The sequence below is a fragment of the Pipra filicauda genome, unplaced genomic scaffold (assembly GCF_003945595.2).
Source record: "Pipra filicauda isolate LSUMZ 115617 unplaced genomic scaffold, ASM394559v2 scaffold413_size774581_pilon, whole genome shotgun sequence".
Classification (NCBI taxonomy): Eukaryota; Metazoa; Chordata; class Aves; order Passeriformes; family Pipridae; genus Pipra; species Pipra filicauda.
In genome coordinates this window covers 332,788-350,089 of record NW_024104547.1, presented here as the reverse complement: position 1 = coordinate 350,089, position 17,302 = coordinate 332,788, and the positions used below count along the sequence as shown (strand labels likewise).

General features: G+C 58.3%; 2 protein-coding genes across 2 annotated transcripts in view; both read left to right on the top strand.

Annotated features, from left to right (window-relative positions):
* Positions 1-2,689: 2,689 nt before the first annotated feature.
* SMIM33 (small integral membrane protein 33) lies at positions 2,690-3,247 on the top strand. The gene has a single exon (XM_027745110.2). It carries the CDS (start codon positions 2,690-2,692, stop codon positions 3,089-3,091), a length of 402 nt encoding a protein of 133 aa, XP_027600911.1. The 3' UTR covers positions 3,092-3,247.
* Positions 3,248-11,336: 8,089 nt separating this feature from the next.
* The window catches only part of PCDH12 (protocadherin 12), a 10,499-nt gene continuing 4,533 nt past the window's right edge, over positions 11,337-17,302 (top strand). The window contains exons 1-3 of the mRNA XM_027745134.2: positions 11,337-14,243; positions 14,708-14,802; positions 15,962-16,113. Of these exons, the coding sequence (XP_027600935.1) occupies positions 11,337-14,243; positions 14,708-14,802; positions 15,962-16,113 (3,154 nt within the window). The remainder of the gene's footprint in view (positions 14,244-14,707; positions 14,803-15,961; positions 16,114-17,302) is intronic.

Below are 17,302 nucleotides of genomic sequence, written 5' to 3'. Positions count from 1 at the left end.
TTTGGGCCTCAGGAGCTTCCTTAGGGTGCCTGGGTTTTTGGGGAGATGCTTTGTTTGTGGTAGGATGTGCCCCCAGCTCCAATCCACCCCGCATCAGCTGTGAGGGCTGTGTGGGATAAGAGCTGCAGGAGGAGCTGGTGCTCCCCCCCACCTGAGGAGGGATTTCTTAGTACCTCCATGAGGGATTTTGGAATAATTGCTCCTTGTGGGGCCAGGGTAACTCAGCAGCTGGATCTGCCCTGTACCCTGTGCCTCCCTGTGCAGCTCCAGCCTGTCTGGCACGGGGATGTGCCACCTTTGGGATGCAGTTCTCCAGGTAGCAGCAGCATCCCTTCCCACAGGACACACAGCTTTGACTTACCCCTTCCCCAGCTCCTTGAGAAGGGGAGGAACTGGAAAATTGGGCCAGTTCTGACCCCCATCCAGCCCGAGGGGTTCAGGCCATTTCTTGGCCCCAGCCTTGTGACATGCTGGTCTATGCAGGTCCTGCCTGTCCATAGTTTGAACTCCAGAGGGAATAATTTGATTTAAATGGGTGTCTGGGGGAGGAGAAGGGTTGTAGTGTCCCCACCTGGGAAAGGTTGCCTGTCTTGGAGGGTCCATGTGGGTGTTCAGGATGCAAGCCACAGGATTGTGTCTTCTGCTCTAGGGGCTGGTCCAACCCCCTCCCACAGCCCCCCAAAAGCCACAGAGCTTCATCTGAGGGCAACAGAGCTGCTCCTTCACAGCACTCAGTGCATCAAGGGGTGACTGCTGCTGCCGCCAAGGTCCTTTCTTCCCACAGCTGGGAGATGGTGGCAGGCCTGGAAGGAGAGATCCCCCATGCACTGAGCAGCTCCTCATGTTTCTGGGGGTCTTCAGACCCCTCCATCCCCCCAAGCAAACCACCAGCCTCCTGGCAATGGCCTCTCCAGCAGCCTTTGCTGGGACAAAGCCCCTGCCAGCAGCTCCCCCCATTCCTCTGTCCCTTGCACAGATGTGACGCTCAGAGATTATGCTGTAGATTAAGGTTTTACTGAATCCTGAAATGAGTGCAAATTCCCAGAAGCTCTCACATGCAGTTAAATCTCTTCTGGATGCTCGGCTGGATGGTGGAAAAGGCATTTCCCACCCCGTCCTTCCCACGTGCAGGAAGGACAGAGCCCAAATATTCACCCCAGCTTGTGTGCTGAGAGCCTGCAGGTAAGAGCAGTGGTGTTTTGGGAAGGGAGGATGGGGAGACGTGCTTTGTTTTGGCTAAAACTCCAGGGGATCCATGTTTTCCGCTCGGAGATGTGCTCAGGGTCATTCCCAGCGGTCTGACACACAGCATCCCTGGGCCAGGGGGATGGTACCCACCTGAGTGCAGGGGTGATGTACCAGCCTGGAGGGCATCCCTGGAGAGTATCCCTGGAGGGCATCCCTAGAGGATATCCCTGGAGGACGTTCCTGGAGGGTATCCCTGCCAGCCTTGTGGCACAGCTGCCGTGCAAGGGGACAGATGTGCCAGCCCTGCCCTGGCACTGGTCACGGAATCACAGAATCATTGGAGAAAACCTTGCACAGAGGTTTGGACCATCCAACCTTGATGGTCCAAAGGGTGCAGAGCTTCCACAGGGACTCCCACCTCTGGCCACAGCCGTGCTGAGAGTGCTCCTCCCGCAGCAGTGGGACAGAGAAAATCACCTCTGGGGTTGCTCCCTCCCTCGGACGAGGGTCCTTCCCACCCGGATCCCTGTGTGGATACACTCACTGTCCCGGGCTGTGCAGAGTTCACGTGCAGAGGGGCTTTTTTTACCCCTGTTTCTTCCCCACGTTACATTTTCACGCCGAGCCGGTGGTTTCGGGGAGGTTTCCTGCCCTGAGTGCAGCTGAAGGGGGGGTGGGCGCTCGTCCCCAAACAAAGGGCCCTTGTCCTGCGCGGGGTGAGAGGAGGGTCGGCGGGAGCGGGGAGGGGGAGGCAGCGCTGAGGTGACAGCGGGCTGGGAATGGGAGCAGCTCCTGCCCCGGGGTGAGCAGGCGCTTCCTCGTGTGCCCCGGGCATCCCGGGGGGGTGTGGGGCCGAGGAGTGACGTGGCAGCTTCCGAGGTGAGTGTGGCTGCACCTACACCGGAGATCATCCCGGAGCTGTTCCTGCTGCTCCCGCCGTCCGCTTCCCAGCCCCGCCGCTGGAGACGATGATTCCCAGGCAGCAGGAAAGCCGAGGTACCCCTGAGGGGCTGGGAGGGCTCTCCCTCCCTCCTCTCCCCCCACTGCCCCTGCTCCCACCCGTGCTGGCTCCCACGGGATTTTGCCACCGTGGCGAGGGACGACTCACGGGGTTGGGTCTCCCAGGGTGGCCCCCGTGGGGCCGTTTGGTCCTGGATTAGCGCCGTGGGGCCGGGGGTGAAGAGGGGAGGGTGGAGGGGGTGTAGTGGGGAAGAAAAGCCCCACGCCAGAGGTGTCCAGGTGACGGGGACAGAGGGCATTTCCTCCCTGGCTGAACGTGTCCAGGGGACCATCCTACAAGCCCAGAGACAGCCACCAAAACTGATCCTGTCCCACGAGCCCGAGGGAGGGAGCGCTTATGGGATCATCCCATTCCCTGGCAGCTGCAAGCGCAGGCAGGAGCTGCGGCCTCGAGGGCAGGAGATAGGGACAGGAACAGCCTCTGCTCGGGGGTCACCCTGTTCCCCCCGGGTTTCCCTGTGCCAGGTCAGCCTGCTGAGCCATGAACAGCTCCGTGCCTGGCAGCCAGCTGAGACACCCCGAGCCGCAGGACGTGGCCGCCGTCACTCCCGTGTCGGTCGCCAGGGCCGTGACGAAGAAGGCGGACGCGCTGCCCATGATCTCGGTCATCGTGGTGGTCTTCGTGCTCCTGGCCGTGTTCATCATCCTCGTGGTGCACTACGGGCCCCAGCTCCGCACCGTGCAGATCACCCTGTACCACGAGCCCCTGCCGCAGGACCTGCACAACGGGGTGCACCTCACGCACTGGAAGCAGCTGGACCCCCAGAGGAGGTGGGATCTGCCTGGCATGGATCTGGCTGGAGGGAGCTGCCAGTGCTCCTGCAAGCACCACCTTCCCGGCGGGAGCGCTGAGCCCAACGTCATCGAGGTCACGTACCTGTGACACGGCCCCGGGACACCTGAGACTGTGTCCCACTGGGAAAGCAGTGACTGGATGTCAGTGTATCCCGAGACTCACCGGTTCCCAGGCAGAGGCTGTACCTCCCCAGGTCTGTGTCTGGCCCCAGGAGGGCTCAGCCAGGAGGTTCAGTGTCACTGCAGTGACCCATCACCAGCCCCCAGAAGTCCAGCCTGGGGGTTGCTGCTGTCCCCAGGTAGGAGCTGGGTCCCAGCCCGGGCTCTGGGACTGGGTCAGCCCTCATGGGACAGCATTAGCATCAGTTCTGGCTTTCCTCACCCTGGTGTTACCTGTCCCACACTGCCTGGGAGTGGCCAGGAGAGCTGTCTTGGTCCTTGTCCCAGCTGAGGAGCTCTGGGGCTCTGCTCAGCCCCTTGGCAGGAGCTGGAAGTTACGTCATCTGGAATTGTTTTCCTGATGAAAGATGTTTCCTCATTCACAGTGTCCTCATTACACCATTTGTATGTCACGGAGAAGCCTCCAACCCCTCTTTTCCTCTGTGCCACAGCCCCTTTTCCTCTGTCAGAGGGCTGAAACACCATCCTCCCCCCTGGCAGCGGGCTCAGCCCTTGGGACAAACAGCCAGAGAAGAAGAGAAGAGGCAACTCCTCAACCCATGTTGGTGGAACCAGTGACAGGGGACAATGTGTCCTTTCCCCAGGGGAGGTGTGTGAGAGAAGAGTGGTGACACAGCAGAGGCAAGAGAGGTGATAATGGTACATCACAACTGGCTGAACATCTGGAGGTGTTGGCACCAGAGGAGACGGGCAGAGACTGCAGCATCTCTGTGCACGGGGATGGGGAGACCTGAGGTCATCCTCACTGAGATCATCCTCACTGTGGTCATCCTCACTGGGGTCATCCTCACTGGGGTCATCCTCACTGAGATCATCCTCACTGGGGTCATCCTCACTGAGATCATCCTCACTGAGGTCATCCTCACTGGGGTCATCCTCACTGGGGTCATCCTCACTGAGATCATCCTCACTGTCCCCAGCTCTGGCTGCTGTCCCTGGGCCAAGGGCAGCTCTGCTCAGGGCATGGGGACTTGGGTGGTTGGAAGCAGCCAGGCATGTCCCAGCCAAGGAGGGAGTGATGGTGGGGTTGGCACAGTCAGCCACAGGGAGGAGGATGTTGATGTGACTCCATCCCCCTGGGTAAGGAGCTCGTTGAGGTGGCACAGAGGGAGCAGACAGAGAGGTTAAACCTCCTGAGCCCTGAAGGCTCCTGGTGGTATCAGACTGTGGTAGCTGTTGAGCCCTGGGGGCCCTTCTGCTGCTGGAGGGCATCTCTTTGGCCTCAGGTGGAAGCTGGACATCAAGGCCTGTCTTCAGTGCAGGGCTCAGCAGACACTCCCTGGGGAAGCAGCACAGCCCCTGGGAGCACCCACAAGGATTTATGCTGCTGAACAGTCCCAGAAGTCAAAATATGGTTCCCAGCTCTCCCCTTCCCACAAAAGCCAGGTCCGTGTCCACCCTTTGCTGCATCCCCAGCACAGATCCCTCTGTGCACAGGTGGACAAAAAATGGGGCTTTACCTGTTCCTCCAGGCACTGGGAGTATTTCTGACATGGCAGATGCTCCAGCATCCCTCTTCTCACTTATTTCCAGCTCTTTTCTCACTTACTTTAAAGCTGGGTAGTGGTTGGACTTGCTGGAAACTTTTTGTCTCAACAATAAACATAATTTATATTACCTTTAGGGGGGGCATTTTCTGTTTTGATTTTTTTTCCTTTTTGTTTTCCAGAGGTGATGGTGCAGTTATTAGCTTTCCCACTCCTGAGTTACAGGAGATAAGAGCTCTCATTTCCATTGAAAATCAGAGTCCCACCCTGCTTTGCATGTCAACACAGGGCTTAGTTTGTAATGTGTACATCCCTAATTAGCACCCCCTGAAGAGATAATCACCTTCCAAGGATTTCTCCTAATTAAGACATTCCCCTCTGTGAGGGTGGGGAGGCCCTGGCACAGGTTGCCCAGAGAAGCTGTGGCTGCCCCTGGATCCCTGGAAGTGTCCAAGGCCAGGTTGGACGGGGCTTGGAGCAACCTGGGCTGGTGGAAGGTGTCCCTGCCCATGGCAGGGGGTGGGACTGGATGGGCTTTAAGGTCCCTTCCCACCCCAACCATTCCATAACCTCTTCAAACAAGGTCTGTAGGTTGTGGCCACCCACACCAAGTGTCTGAAGCTGAAGAACCCCCTACAGCCATCACAGGATCTGCCCTGTGGCCCCCAGACAGGCTGCACCCACCTCTTGGGGGCACACACAGGTGTCACCCACCCGGGGTGAAGCAGGGGAGTTGTCACCCAGCTTTTGTGGCTGTGCCATTTGGGATCAGGAGCAGCTGGGATCGAGACAAAACCTTTAACGGGAGAAACGGGAGCTTTTGTGGCAGCTCCCACCAAAGGACAAGCACAGCAGGGAACCAGTGTGTTTAGAAAGAAAAGATTAAAACAGTCTAAATATTAATAAAGAGAGAGATAAAATGGGTAATTATTGCTGGCACTCATTGATTTGCAGCCGCTGGGGACTCGTAAAGGTCTGATTTATGTCGCGTTGTGCCGTGGCCCAGATCCATCACTTCTGGGAACCCACTGCTGTGCTTGTTGCTCAGGTACTTCGGGCTGTCAAACTAAAAGCAAATAAAACTGGTGGTGCTGCTGGGGCTCCAGTGGCCTCACATTTGTCCTGTGCTCTGACCCTTCCAGCCCAGCAGCTGCCAGCAGCTCCCTCCTACACAAGCATCTCTGGAGAGATGTAGTACTGAAGTTCCAGCCTTCAAAATTTCTTCCCTGTATTTCATTTGCAAATAGATATTTAGATATAATCTTTTGGAATACAGGAAAGAAATTACTGTAAGGCTTAGAATAGCAAATTAAATTATACAAGCAAGTGACAATATGCTGCCAGGTTTCTCCTCCAGAAGGACATCAAGGGTTAGATCTCAACTCTGCTCCTCATTGCTTTCTCCTGCACAATAAAACATCATTTTTACAGATTCTCCTTGTTTCTCTTTGTCCAGCTCTCAGCTCATAGAATTTGTTCTTTCCAGCACAGGGCTTTATAAAATACATCAGGGTCTGTGAGCAGCAGAGCTGTGCATGCCATTACCATAACATTATTCCTCTCTATTCAAACACCGAGCCTGTCCCGATTTACTTCACTTAAAACTTTCTTTCCCTCCTTAATAATAATCCTTTTATGAACACAGAGCAGCAATAACTCTCCTTATCATCCCATCTGCACAGGGCAGCTCCTGGAGAACCCCAAGCAGGAGCTGCAGAGGCTTTGCTTTGCTCAAAGCCAGGTTTGGGAAGCTTTCAGGAGCTGCTGCACCACCTATTAACTCTGCCCTGATCAGGGACCGCCTGCACCCCCTTTTATTTCCCTTCTAATTAGGGTTTTGCACCTTCATCACCCTCCCAGAGGCCCGTGGCTCCCCGGAGGGTTTAGTGGGGGGGGGGGTGGGTGGGTTTGGAGGTGACTCTGCTCATGATGCCACAGGGTTGCCTAAAATCGTGCAAAATTGAGGGAAGCACCGAAAAATTGTGCAAACCCGAGGGAGGCACCCAGAGCATCCGTGGAGGCTGGAGGGGAGGGAGCTGCAGCATCCCTCGGAGGGAGTCGGCTGAGCCCCCCGGCACCTCTGCGCTGGGGGAGGGTGGTGGCAGCCCCTCTGCTGGGAGGGCCGGGGGGTCAGCACCCCTCGGGTGCCCCTCGGGCGGTGCGGGTCGGGCCGGGGAGCGCGGAGCAGCCCAGCGCGGAGCAGCAGTGGGCTCCAGTGGCGGAGGAAGCCAACTGCACACGGCAGGAACCGCGCGGGGACCGGGCTGCTCCTGCCCCGCCAGCCCCGGGGGGACGATGTGCCTGGTCTGGGGCTCCCCGGTGTGAAAGAGGCATCGCTGGAGGGGCCTGTGAGGACACACAGAGAAGCTTTCACTGTGGTGAAGGATGAGCAGCTCAGCCCAAGGGGGACCGGGCTCTGGGAGGCTGGACCGGGTGGCACGTGGAGGTCACCTTCAGCCAGTGTCACCTTCTGATTTCACGGGGAGAGGATGAGCACAGGGAGAGCCAGCCCCCCCGAGAGAAGGTCCCTCCATCTCCTGCAGATCTGGGTGTTTGCTGTTGGGTGTGAGGGGGAATCATCTCCTTCATGTGGAGGAAGGTCCCTGGAAGCCTCCCAAATCTGAGGATGGGGAAGGTTCTGGGCCACCTTGTTCAGCTGCACCTGTACCCAGCTCCTCACACACCTGTTGCAGAGAGAGGGATTATTTGAAGGGACCCACAGGGGTCACCGAGTCCACCCCCTGGCCCTGCACAGGACACCCAACAACCTCACCATGTGCTGACAGTGTTGTCCAAATGCTCCTTAAGTTCTGGCAGGTTTGAGGCTGTGACCACTGCCCTGGGGAGCCTGTTCCAGTGGAGGGAAAAACCCCTGGTCCTGGTGCGAGGGCACAGCTGGTGAGAAGCAGCCGTGCCTTTCCTTGTTCCACCTCCATTTCCAGCTGCTCTCCTGCCGAGGACGCTGCTCTGATGTGGAGCTGAGCCTGGAAGAGCCCATGTCTCCTCAGGGTCCCTCCTGTGTTTAGGCCTCTGTGACACTTGGACACCCTTTCCCACCCCATGGATGAGCTGTAGAGCAGAGACTGGACCACGTCCTGCTTCCGTGAGGAGTCCACAGGATATTATAAACCCTGAACACAGTAATGAGGCCAAACCTTGATGTGTCATCAGAGGGGCTCATTTTGAACTCTTCTCCTTTTGATGTTGTTTTTTAAAGTCAAGGAACCACAGAATGGTCTGAAAGATCATCCGGTTCCAGCCCTGTCATGCAATCTTCCACTGGACCAGGTTGCTCCAAGCCCCATCCAACCTGGCCTTGGACACTTCCAGGGATCCAGGGGCAGCCACAGCTTCTCTGGGCAACCTGTGCCAGGGCCTCATCACCCTCACAGCCAAGAATTCCATCCCAGCATCCCATCTAACCCTGCCCTCTGGCAGTTTGAAGTCATTCCCCTTGTCCTGTCCCTCCATCCCTTGTCCCCAGTCCCTCTCCAGCTCTCCTGGAGTCCCTTTAGGCCCTGGAAGGGGCTCTCAGGTCTCCCTGGAGCCTTCTCTTCTCTGGGTGAAGCCCCAGCTCTCCCAGCCTGGCTCCAGAGCAGAGGATGATTATTAGATATGAAAAAGTCTCCTCCCTCTCATTTTCAGCTGCCCTACACTCCCTACTGTGTTGTGGCACAGCTCATGGTTCCCACCCAACACCAAACCAGCCCAAAATGCCAGAGTTTGAAGATCTCAAAATAATCTGGTGGTGTTGCTCTTTGCCATGTGATGGACAGTGAGTGTGGTGCCTCCAGCACAGCTCTGCACCCCTGAGAGCTTGGGGTGTCCCCCGTGTCTGCTCTGGAGCCTGGAGAGCCCTGAGCCACAGAGGAGTCAGGTTTTCATCCCAGAAATGGCATTTACAGCTGCTCTGGGCACTGACAGCATCACACAGGAGCTGAAGAATAGTACTGCAATAATTGAATGTAGCTGATGCACTTTCTGAGCTTTAAATGAAAAGATTCACATGCATCCTAGAACCCGGGGGCGGGGGGGATTTTATGTCCATAGGCACCACATTGCCCATGGAGGTCCTGAAGCACCTGCATGGTGGGAACCTGCTGGGTATGAACAGGAAACGGGAGATGTGTGTTGTTTTTAGCACCAGATCTTATTTTCCTGCCTATGCTCCTGGCAAGTCTCACTTGACCCCGTTTTTCTTTTTTCTTTGCAGCACTGCTCTGTCCATCTCCCTGCACTGCTGGTTTGCAGCCCAGTGATGCTTCTGCAGCCCTGCAGCATCTTCCTGCCAGCTGAGAACGTTCCAATGGCTGGGGGTCACAGGCCTGGTCTGTAGGGATTTATTCCTTAAGTCTAGTCATGATTAAAGCAGCAGCTCCTCCAGCTCCTTTCGTGGGCTGTGCAGGTCTGTCACCAGTGCTGTGTCTGTGCAGCCAGACTGGGCTCAGTGCTGGGGGGTCACAGCTCCTGTGTCGGTGACAGTGACTTCTCCTCCCAGCCTTTCCTGGGGTGGCTGAGCAAACTGGTGCTCAAAATCCCACCTGGTCCCTGCCTTTGGGGAGAAAAAGGAGTAGTTTGGGGCTGCAGCAGCCCGAAGGGGAACCCTCCAGCTGGGGTGTGGGGATGGGGTCAGCACATGGGTGCTGCTGTTGGGGGGATTCACCTCCGGTTACATCAGTGCACACAGGGCACTCAGTGAGGTTGGCTTGTTCTCCAGCTGGATTGGGAGGTGATGGGAGAAGGATACACTGTGCAGGGCTCCTCAGGGAACCCCCCAGTTCTGGGGTGTGATGTACCATCACAGTTCCCTCGTGATGTCTCAGTGTGGTTCTTCTGCTCCTCTCCATCCCTGAAAAGGGAAAGCATTAAAAAAAAATAAAGGAGGTGGAAGGATAAGCCTTCCCCAGAAGGAAGCAGCCTTCCCACCCCCCAGAGCAGGGCATGGGCTGGGAGACATCCGCTGCTCCATCTGCAGCTCCGGGAGCAGGAGCATCCCTCCGGAGAGCCCGGGGCTGGCTGTGCTCGGCTCGGGAGGAAGCGACAGCACAAAGCAGGGAAATGACTTGGCAAAGGTCACCTGGAGCTGGGATGGAGCCCAGGAATAGCACCGGCTCTCCTGCCACCCCCCTGAACTGTCCCTTCCTCCCAGAGCGCTGAGTGTTGGCGCAAACCCGGCCAGGCTGGTGGCACTGGGGGGGGGGTTTGGTTTTGCTGCTTGTTGGGGCATTAAAATTCACCATAATAAAGACAAATGATGAAATCAGGGATGCAGGCGATGGGGAACCTCAGCTGGGAAAATCAGAGCGGTGAGGGGAGCTGGGAGGGATGGGAATAGGATGGTGATACGGGGGGCTGTCCATCAAGGCTGGAAAAGCAGGAGGAGAGGGCAAGGTGGGCACAGGGCACCAATGGCAGCCACAGGGCTGCTGGAGGCTGCCTGGAAGATGTGGGGGCCACGAAGATGATGTGGCTGTTGGGACTCCAACCACACCATGAGGATGCTCTGCAGTCCATAACAGCCAAGAGAAGTTCCACGTGACCTTCCCTGTCCCAAATGCCTTCAATCACCTTGAGGCCAAAGGAAACCCAGCTTGGGGTACTGGTGCTCTGCAGCCCCTGCTTAGGAGGAATACATGGAACAACTTCAGGCTGCGCACAGCTGGCCAGATGTGGTGGTATGGGTGGAACAGCTGTGCAGCCTCACACTGGCTGCTCCAAGGGGGGCTGGGGGTAAGGGGCTGAAATAAGGCCAAGAAGGGATTTGGTGGTGTAGGATCAGTGCTGAGTGAGGAGTGACACTGGGGAAATCAGTGCTGAGCCAGGCTGGGATGGAGCACGTGCCAAGACAGGACTGGCCAGGACAGACTGATGGAGGGGATGGGAGAGGCCTGACAGGACACAGCTCGTGTCTGCCAGCACCTTCCGCCTTCCCTTGTGCCCTCCTGCCTGTGTTTGTTGTGGCCACACTCCCAGTGATTCATCAGCTCAATTTGGTGTGTCCAGCTGAGACTGAAGCTGTGATATCATCCAAAGCTGTGTGCTGGGAAAGGTGATGTGGGCCCTCAACAGACAGAGCAAGGAGCAGGGATTGCACTCTGGATTTGGACAGAATGAGAGCAAATCCAAGTCAGAAATGTAACAGTGTGGGGAGCAAGGCTTTGGGGCAATGCAGGAGCATTGTCCATCACAGCTGGTACTCACAGACCTCTTCCAAAAGCACAAGAGGTTCGTGGGAGGTCAAGGACTGTCTGCAGGAGTCACACCTTCAGTGCAGTGCGTTTCACAGGTGGCAGCAGGCAGGTGATGGTCCCTGCAGGTTGGGAATGGAGGGCACATCCACACCCCTCTCCCAGCTGGGCCATGTGCTGCCCCATGAGCCCCCACCCCGCCCCAGCATTGTACCGCCCGGTCCTCCCTTTTCCTGTAGGTGTGGTTTCCATAGGAAGGTCGGCTGGTCCAGCTCCCGGCTCCCAGCCGGCCGGACGCTGCGCTGGTGGCGGTTCCTCTGCTCCGGGCTGAGCATTCCAGCCTGGGGAGCACCTTGGGTTGGGAGCACCCACTGCCTGCCGGTGATGGCAGGGAGGGGGAAAACCACCAGACTGGCTTGTGATTTCTTCTCCTTTCCAACCACTGAGCGGTGCCCGTGGGACTTGGGGATGGGAGAGGATGCCGAGGACTCGCGGTCGCCGTGAGGACTCCATGGCCATGCGGCGGCGGGCGGGCAGGGCCCCGGCAGTGCCCCGGGGCAGGGGGACACTGAGCTTTGCCAGCAGCATCCTCCTGCTGGGCCGTTCCGCCCTGCAGCTCCCGGCGCTCTGGTGGTACCTGTTCCTCTGCGCCGACGCCCAGGAGGTCGCCACGTTCACGGTGCAGTACCGGGTGTTCGAGGAGGTGCCACCGGGGACGGTCATTGGGACACTGGCTGAGCACTTCGAGGGGGGCGAGAGCGGCGACACAGCGGAGACCTTCCAGCTGATGGAGACCCCCGGGAGGTTCCCTCTGCGCGTGGGCAGCGGGGACGGGGCGCTCAGCACGGCTGGGCGGGTGGACAGGGAGCAGCTGTGCCGGCACAGTGATCCCTGCTGGGTCTCGTTTGACGTGCTGGCTGCCCAAAACCTGGCGCTGATCCACGTGGAGGTTCAAGTGCTGGATGTCAACGACAATGCACCGCGGTTCCCCACGCCCGAGCTGGAGCTGGAGATTTCGGAGAGCGCGTCCCTGCAGACACGGATCCCGCTGGATCGAGCCCTGGATGCTGATGCTGGTCCCAACGCCCGCTGCTCCTATGCCCTCTCCCCCAGTGAGCACTTTGCTCTGGAGGTCATCTCCAGCTCCGATGGGATGAGGCACGCAGAGCTCGTTGTGGTTAAAGAAGTGGACCGGGAGCTGCACTCCTCCTTCGACCTTGAGCTGACGGCCACTGACCACGGGGAGCCACCAAAATCAGGTACTGCTTTAATTAAAGTCATTGTCCTCGACTCCAATGACAACAGCCCCGTCTTTGCAGAGAGCTCCTTGACAGTGGAGGTTCGGGAGGATGCTCTGCCCGGGACCCTCCTTGTGACGGTCACGGCCACCGACCCTGACCAGGGTCCCAACGGGGAGATCGAGTACAGCCTGAGCAAACACGCGGCCCCCGAGGTGCTGAGCACCTTCAGCATTGACGCCCGCATGGGCAGCATCATCCTGAAGCACCCTCTGGACTACGAGGAAACCCACACCTACGAGCTGGATGTGCAGGCCCGGGACCTGGGTGCCAACCCCATCCCAGCACACTGCAAGGTCCTGGTCAAAGTTCTGGACGTCAACGACAACGCTCCCGACGTCCACGTCACCTGGGCTGCGCGGGTGCCCGTGCTGTCCGAAGCCCTTCCCAAGGACAGCTTCGTGGCTCTGGTGACAGCCAGTGACCCTGACTCAGGAAGCAATGGGCAAGTGCTTTGCTCCCTCAGCCAAGGGGACGAGCACTTCAGGCTGAAGAGGACCAACAGCCACAGCTATGTGCTGATGACCAACGCCGTGCTGGACAGGGAGCTGCGCGCCGAGTACAACCTGACGCTGGTGGTGCGGGACCTGGGGGACCTGTCCCTGGCCGTGCTCAAACACCTCACCATCTGCATCAGCGATGTCAATGACAACGCCCCGGCCTTCGACAGGGCCACCTACGAGGCTGCTGTTGCTGAGAACAGCGAAGCACCTGCTTTCCTGCTCACCGTCCGTGCCACTGACCCCGACCTGGGCTTCAACGGGAAAATCACCTACAGCATCCCGGACTCCTCTGCTTCGGCTTTGGTCTCAGTCGACCCCAACACTGGGGATGTTTTTGCCCTCCAGGCTTTTGATTACGAGCAGGTGAGTAGCCTGGAGTTCTTGGTGACTGCGGAGGATGGAGGTCACCCCAAGCTGGCATCCAACATCTCCATCAGGCTGGCCGTGCTCGACCGCAACGACAACGCGCCCGTCGTCACCATGCCAGTGCTGGTGGGAGGTGCAGCCACGCTCTCTGTCCTGGTCAGTGTGGAGACAGGGTGCTTCTGGGTGGTCCCTGGGAACAGGAGCACCCAAGGGGCTGCAGCAGAGACCAACACAACACTCGTGTCGTGTGCTGGCAGTCCCTTCCTCTTCACCATTGTGGCCAGGGACGTGGACTCTGGCAGCAATGGGGCTCTCCGGTATGATCTGGTGGGGGGGGATGATGCTGGGCTCTTCATCCTGGACCCTCTCTCCGGGCAGGTCTTCCTCAACGCCAGCAATGCCAGCAGCCTGGCTGGCAGTGAGCGGGAGCTGCTGGTCCGGGTGAGCGACGAGGGGGACACCCCCCTGCACACCCTGGCCCGGCTCCGCTTGGTTTTCCGGCATCACGGGGCGTTCTCCAAAATCTCAGCCCAGGACCCCGGGTGGCTGAGCCTCTCCGTGGTGGTGGTGATCTGTCTGGCTGCTCTCCTGGGCGGGTGCCTTCTCCTCCTGGCTCTGACCCTGTCTCTGCGGAAGAAGGAGAAGAAGGATGGCATGGCCTACAACTGCAGGGAGGCAGAGGATGCCCGCAGGCAGCAGCAGCTCAAGAAGCCACCCAGGCAGATCCAGAAGACTGACATCCACCTCATCCCGCTGCTCCGGGGCCGCCCTCGGGAGGTTGAGCCCCCCCAGCCCTGCCAGGAGGATCCACCTGGCACAGCCCCCCCTGTGCCAGGGGGCTACCCACAGCCTCCCCTGCACCTCACCCCCACTCTCTACAGGACCCTGAGAAATCAGAGGACTCAAAAAGACTCAGAGGAGCAGCAGGAGACCTTCGAGCTGCCCATCCTGCAGCGCCGGCCCTGCCAGCCCCACAGACCCAAACATTTGGGGAAAGAGGCCGCGAGCCCCCCGGATGCACCAAAGCACAGCAAGAGCCTGGTGAAGCCACCCATGGGACAGCCCCAGCTGCCACCCGAGCAGCCCGTGGGTGCTGGAGGGCCTGGGCAGCCCCAGCCCCACCAGCAGATCCTCCGGAGCCTGGTGCGGCTGTCGCTGGTGGCCCTGGCAGAGCAGAGCCCCACCGGGGAGTTCGCCATGGAGTCACCCCCAGTGCAGGTGAGAGCTGCCCTGTGCACTCCCAGAGCTGTGCACCCCTCCACTCCTTCCTTTCACCCTGGGGTGGTGGGAATGTGCACCCTGGTGGTCGTTGGTTGATCTCCTTCCCCGGCCCTGGGCAGAGGTGCTGGGTGGGATGAACATCCACCCCACCACGGGCAGGGTCTCCCCACGCTCACCAGAACACCCTGGGAGCTGGGAGGGAGGGCGTCTGTCCCAGGGAGAAGGGGACAATCCCGTGCTCCCGTTCCCGGGGGAGTGTGTGGGCAGGGAAAGGCAGGCAGATGGCGCAAGGGGGCCAGGTGGGCTCCCGGCCGCTTGTTTTTCCCCCTGCCCGGGGCTGCCGAACCATCTGCAGGAGGAGGAAAAGCTATAAAAAGGCCGGGGGGTCCGCGGGGACGTCCTGGCAGGAAGCAGCTTGAGTGGCGACCGCCGGGGCTCAACAGGCTTTTCCTGCCTTACAGCAAATCTCCCAGCTGCTCTCCCTGCTGCACCAGGGCCAGTTCCAGCCCAAAACAAACTACAGGGGAAACAAGTACACGGCCAAGAACGGCAGCAGGTAAGGCTGGATCCCGGCCCTTCCCTCTCCCACGCCCCCTTCCCTCGTGTCTCTGCTGCCTCTGCTTCAGCCTCACCAGCCCCAACAGCCTCCGAGGGCAGCACTGGGGCAGAAAAGCCTCACCCCCTGAGATTGGGCAGGTAGGTCCTCCCTGCAGGGGATGGCCGTGCTCCTGTCGGTATTCCACTGCCCTCAGCCTCCTTCCTGGGGCACCTTTGGCAGTTCCATCCTGTCCTTGCCAGGGGTTCCAGTGTAATGGACAATGTAAGGGAACCAGTGGCTTCCAGTGTAATGGACAAGGACACTCAGGAGCACAGAGGGCCCCAGCTCTGGAGGCAGCAACACAAGGATGAGTTTTCCCATGGCTTTGGGCACTTTCTTAGAGATGCTGTTGCTGTTGACATGAATTTGGGGCACCTCTCCCTGTGCCAGGAGGCAAAAGAGGGAGACAATGCCAGCTGGAAGAACTGAGATATGCCAGCTGTGTGCCAAAGATGTTCCCAGAGCCAAACTTCATGGTGTTCCCATTAAATAATGCTGTTGACATTTCTGGGTGAACACTCCTGAAGATGCCAGATGTCCTCCCATCCACACCTGCCCAAGCCATGGGCAGACACAACTTTCTCCACCTTCTGCATCTTCTGAGGATGGAGAGGGAGGGACAGGGGTCCCCCCAGACAGAGGTCCGGGGCTGCTGGGTCAGAGCTGTGATGCTCCTCACCTGATCCTGCAGGTGGGAAGCTCCTCTGAATTTATAGGGAGGAGCCAGCTCCCTGTTTGCTATGGATATGCCCTGGAAGTGTTCATGACCAGGCTGGACAGGGCTTGGAGCAACCTGGTCTAGTGGAAGGTGTCTCTGCCCATGGCAGAAGGTCACTGATAAGCTATAAGGTCGCTTCCAACCCAAACCATTCTGTGATTCTATGATCTCCTCGAAGAAGGACAAAACCCCTCTTGGGCAAGAAATGTATAGCAGCCCCTTGTGTAACCCAAACAACCCCCAAATGGATTTCTTAGTGGGGACTGAAATCAGTGTGCCTTCGGTTCCGAGAGGGTGCCCACACCCCCTCCTTGGGTCATTTTGTGGGGGACTGACACAAACACCTTCAGGGGGCTGTGGTGGGAGCTGAAGTGACTCGGGTGCTGTGTCCCCTGGCAGGGCTGCAGGGCTGGACGCTGACTGCCAGAGCACGAAGGACAGCGGGCACGGCGAGAGCGAGGCCGAGGACCGCGACTCCGACAGCGGCTTCGAGCTCTCGGTGCCGCAGCTGGTGGGAGAGGAGCTGGAGACCCTCCTGGAGCCACAGGCAGGTGAGGTGGCCTCGCCACTGGGAGCACGCTGGGGCTGGTGGGGGTTACGGCACTGGGGTCTCCTCAGATAACACACTAACCCCATTCAGGAGGTCAAACTGGCTGGCCTGGGGACATCTCATCTCCTGGAGTGTCTCTGACAGTGGCAGATGCCTGGGAGACCATGGCTGGACCATCCCAGGCTTTCAGTACCGGGCAGTGCCCAGCAAAAAGGCACTTGCTGAGCTTCACGTTGATTTGTTCCTGTGTTTATGGGAGATCTCCTTTCCCGTGGATGTCTCTGCTGTTGTTTAGCTGATGTGTGAGGCTGAGCTCTGTTGTTGTGTAGGGGTGAAGTCCAGTTTAACATTGCACCTGGTGATCTGCTTCCCACCCTGACCCGAGCCCCTCCTTCTCATGGTCTCCTAGTCCATGCAGAGTGAGAAAGGTGGAGAGTTGTCCTTGTCAAGCCCCATCAGGCTCCCCTTTCCTCTAATCCAGTCTCATCTCCGGTGACCAACCTGCTGCTAATTTTAGTGTCTCTTTACTGAGATGTGGTGACCAGAATTGTGTCCAGTGTTCAGGAGCCACTGGGGGTACAAGGAGGTTTTCCAGTTTGTTCTTCATTCCTGTACTGCCCAAGCTCCCCACGAGCTCTGTCACCAGACTGTTGGGGTGACTCCCAAACCCCTCCTCTGCATGGTGGGAGAGTCATCAGTACATGACATGTTATTCCCTGGGACAATTGTCCAACAGTTGGTGACACAGAAATCCACCAGCCACGTGTTACTCACGGCTCTCAGCATTATTAGGTCTTTCACAACCCTCTGCTTTTGGGTGTTTCAGTAGAGTCGACACCAACACTGTCCCCTTCTCCACATCATTTATCACTGTGATGAGCAGATACTCTGGGACTCTGCTAATGACCTCCCTTGGTGGGGAAGATTAATTATTCCTACCCTCACTTCCCAGCTTTTAACACACATTAGTCCCTGGCTGTTGATTCAGGGACAGCTCAGGTCCCTGAGAGCCTGGCTGGTGCTTTTCCACCAGCTCAGGTGTCCTCTGTCATCACAGAATTGAATCATGGAATGGTTTGGGTTGGGAGAGACCTTAAAGATCATCTCATGCCACCCCCTGCCATGGGCAGGGACACCTTCCACCAGCCCAGGTTGCTCCAAGCCCCGTCCAACCTGGCCTTGGACACTTC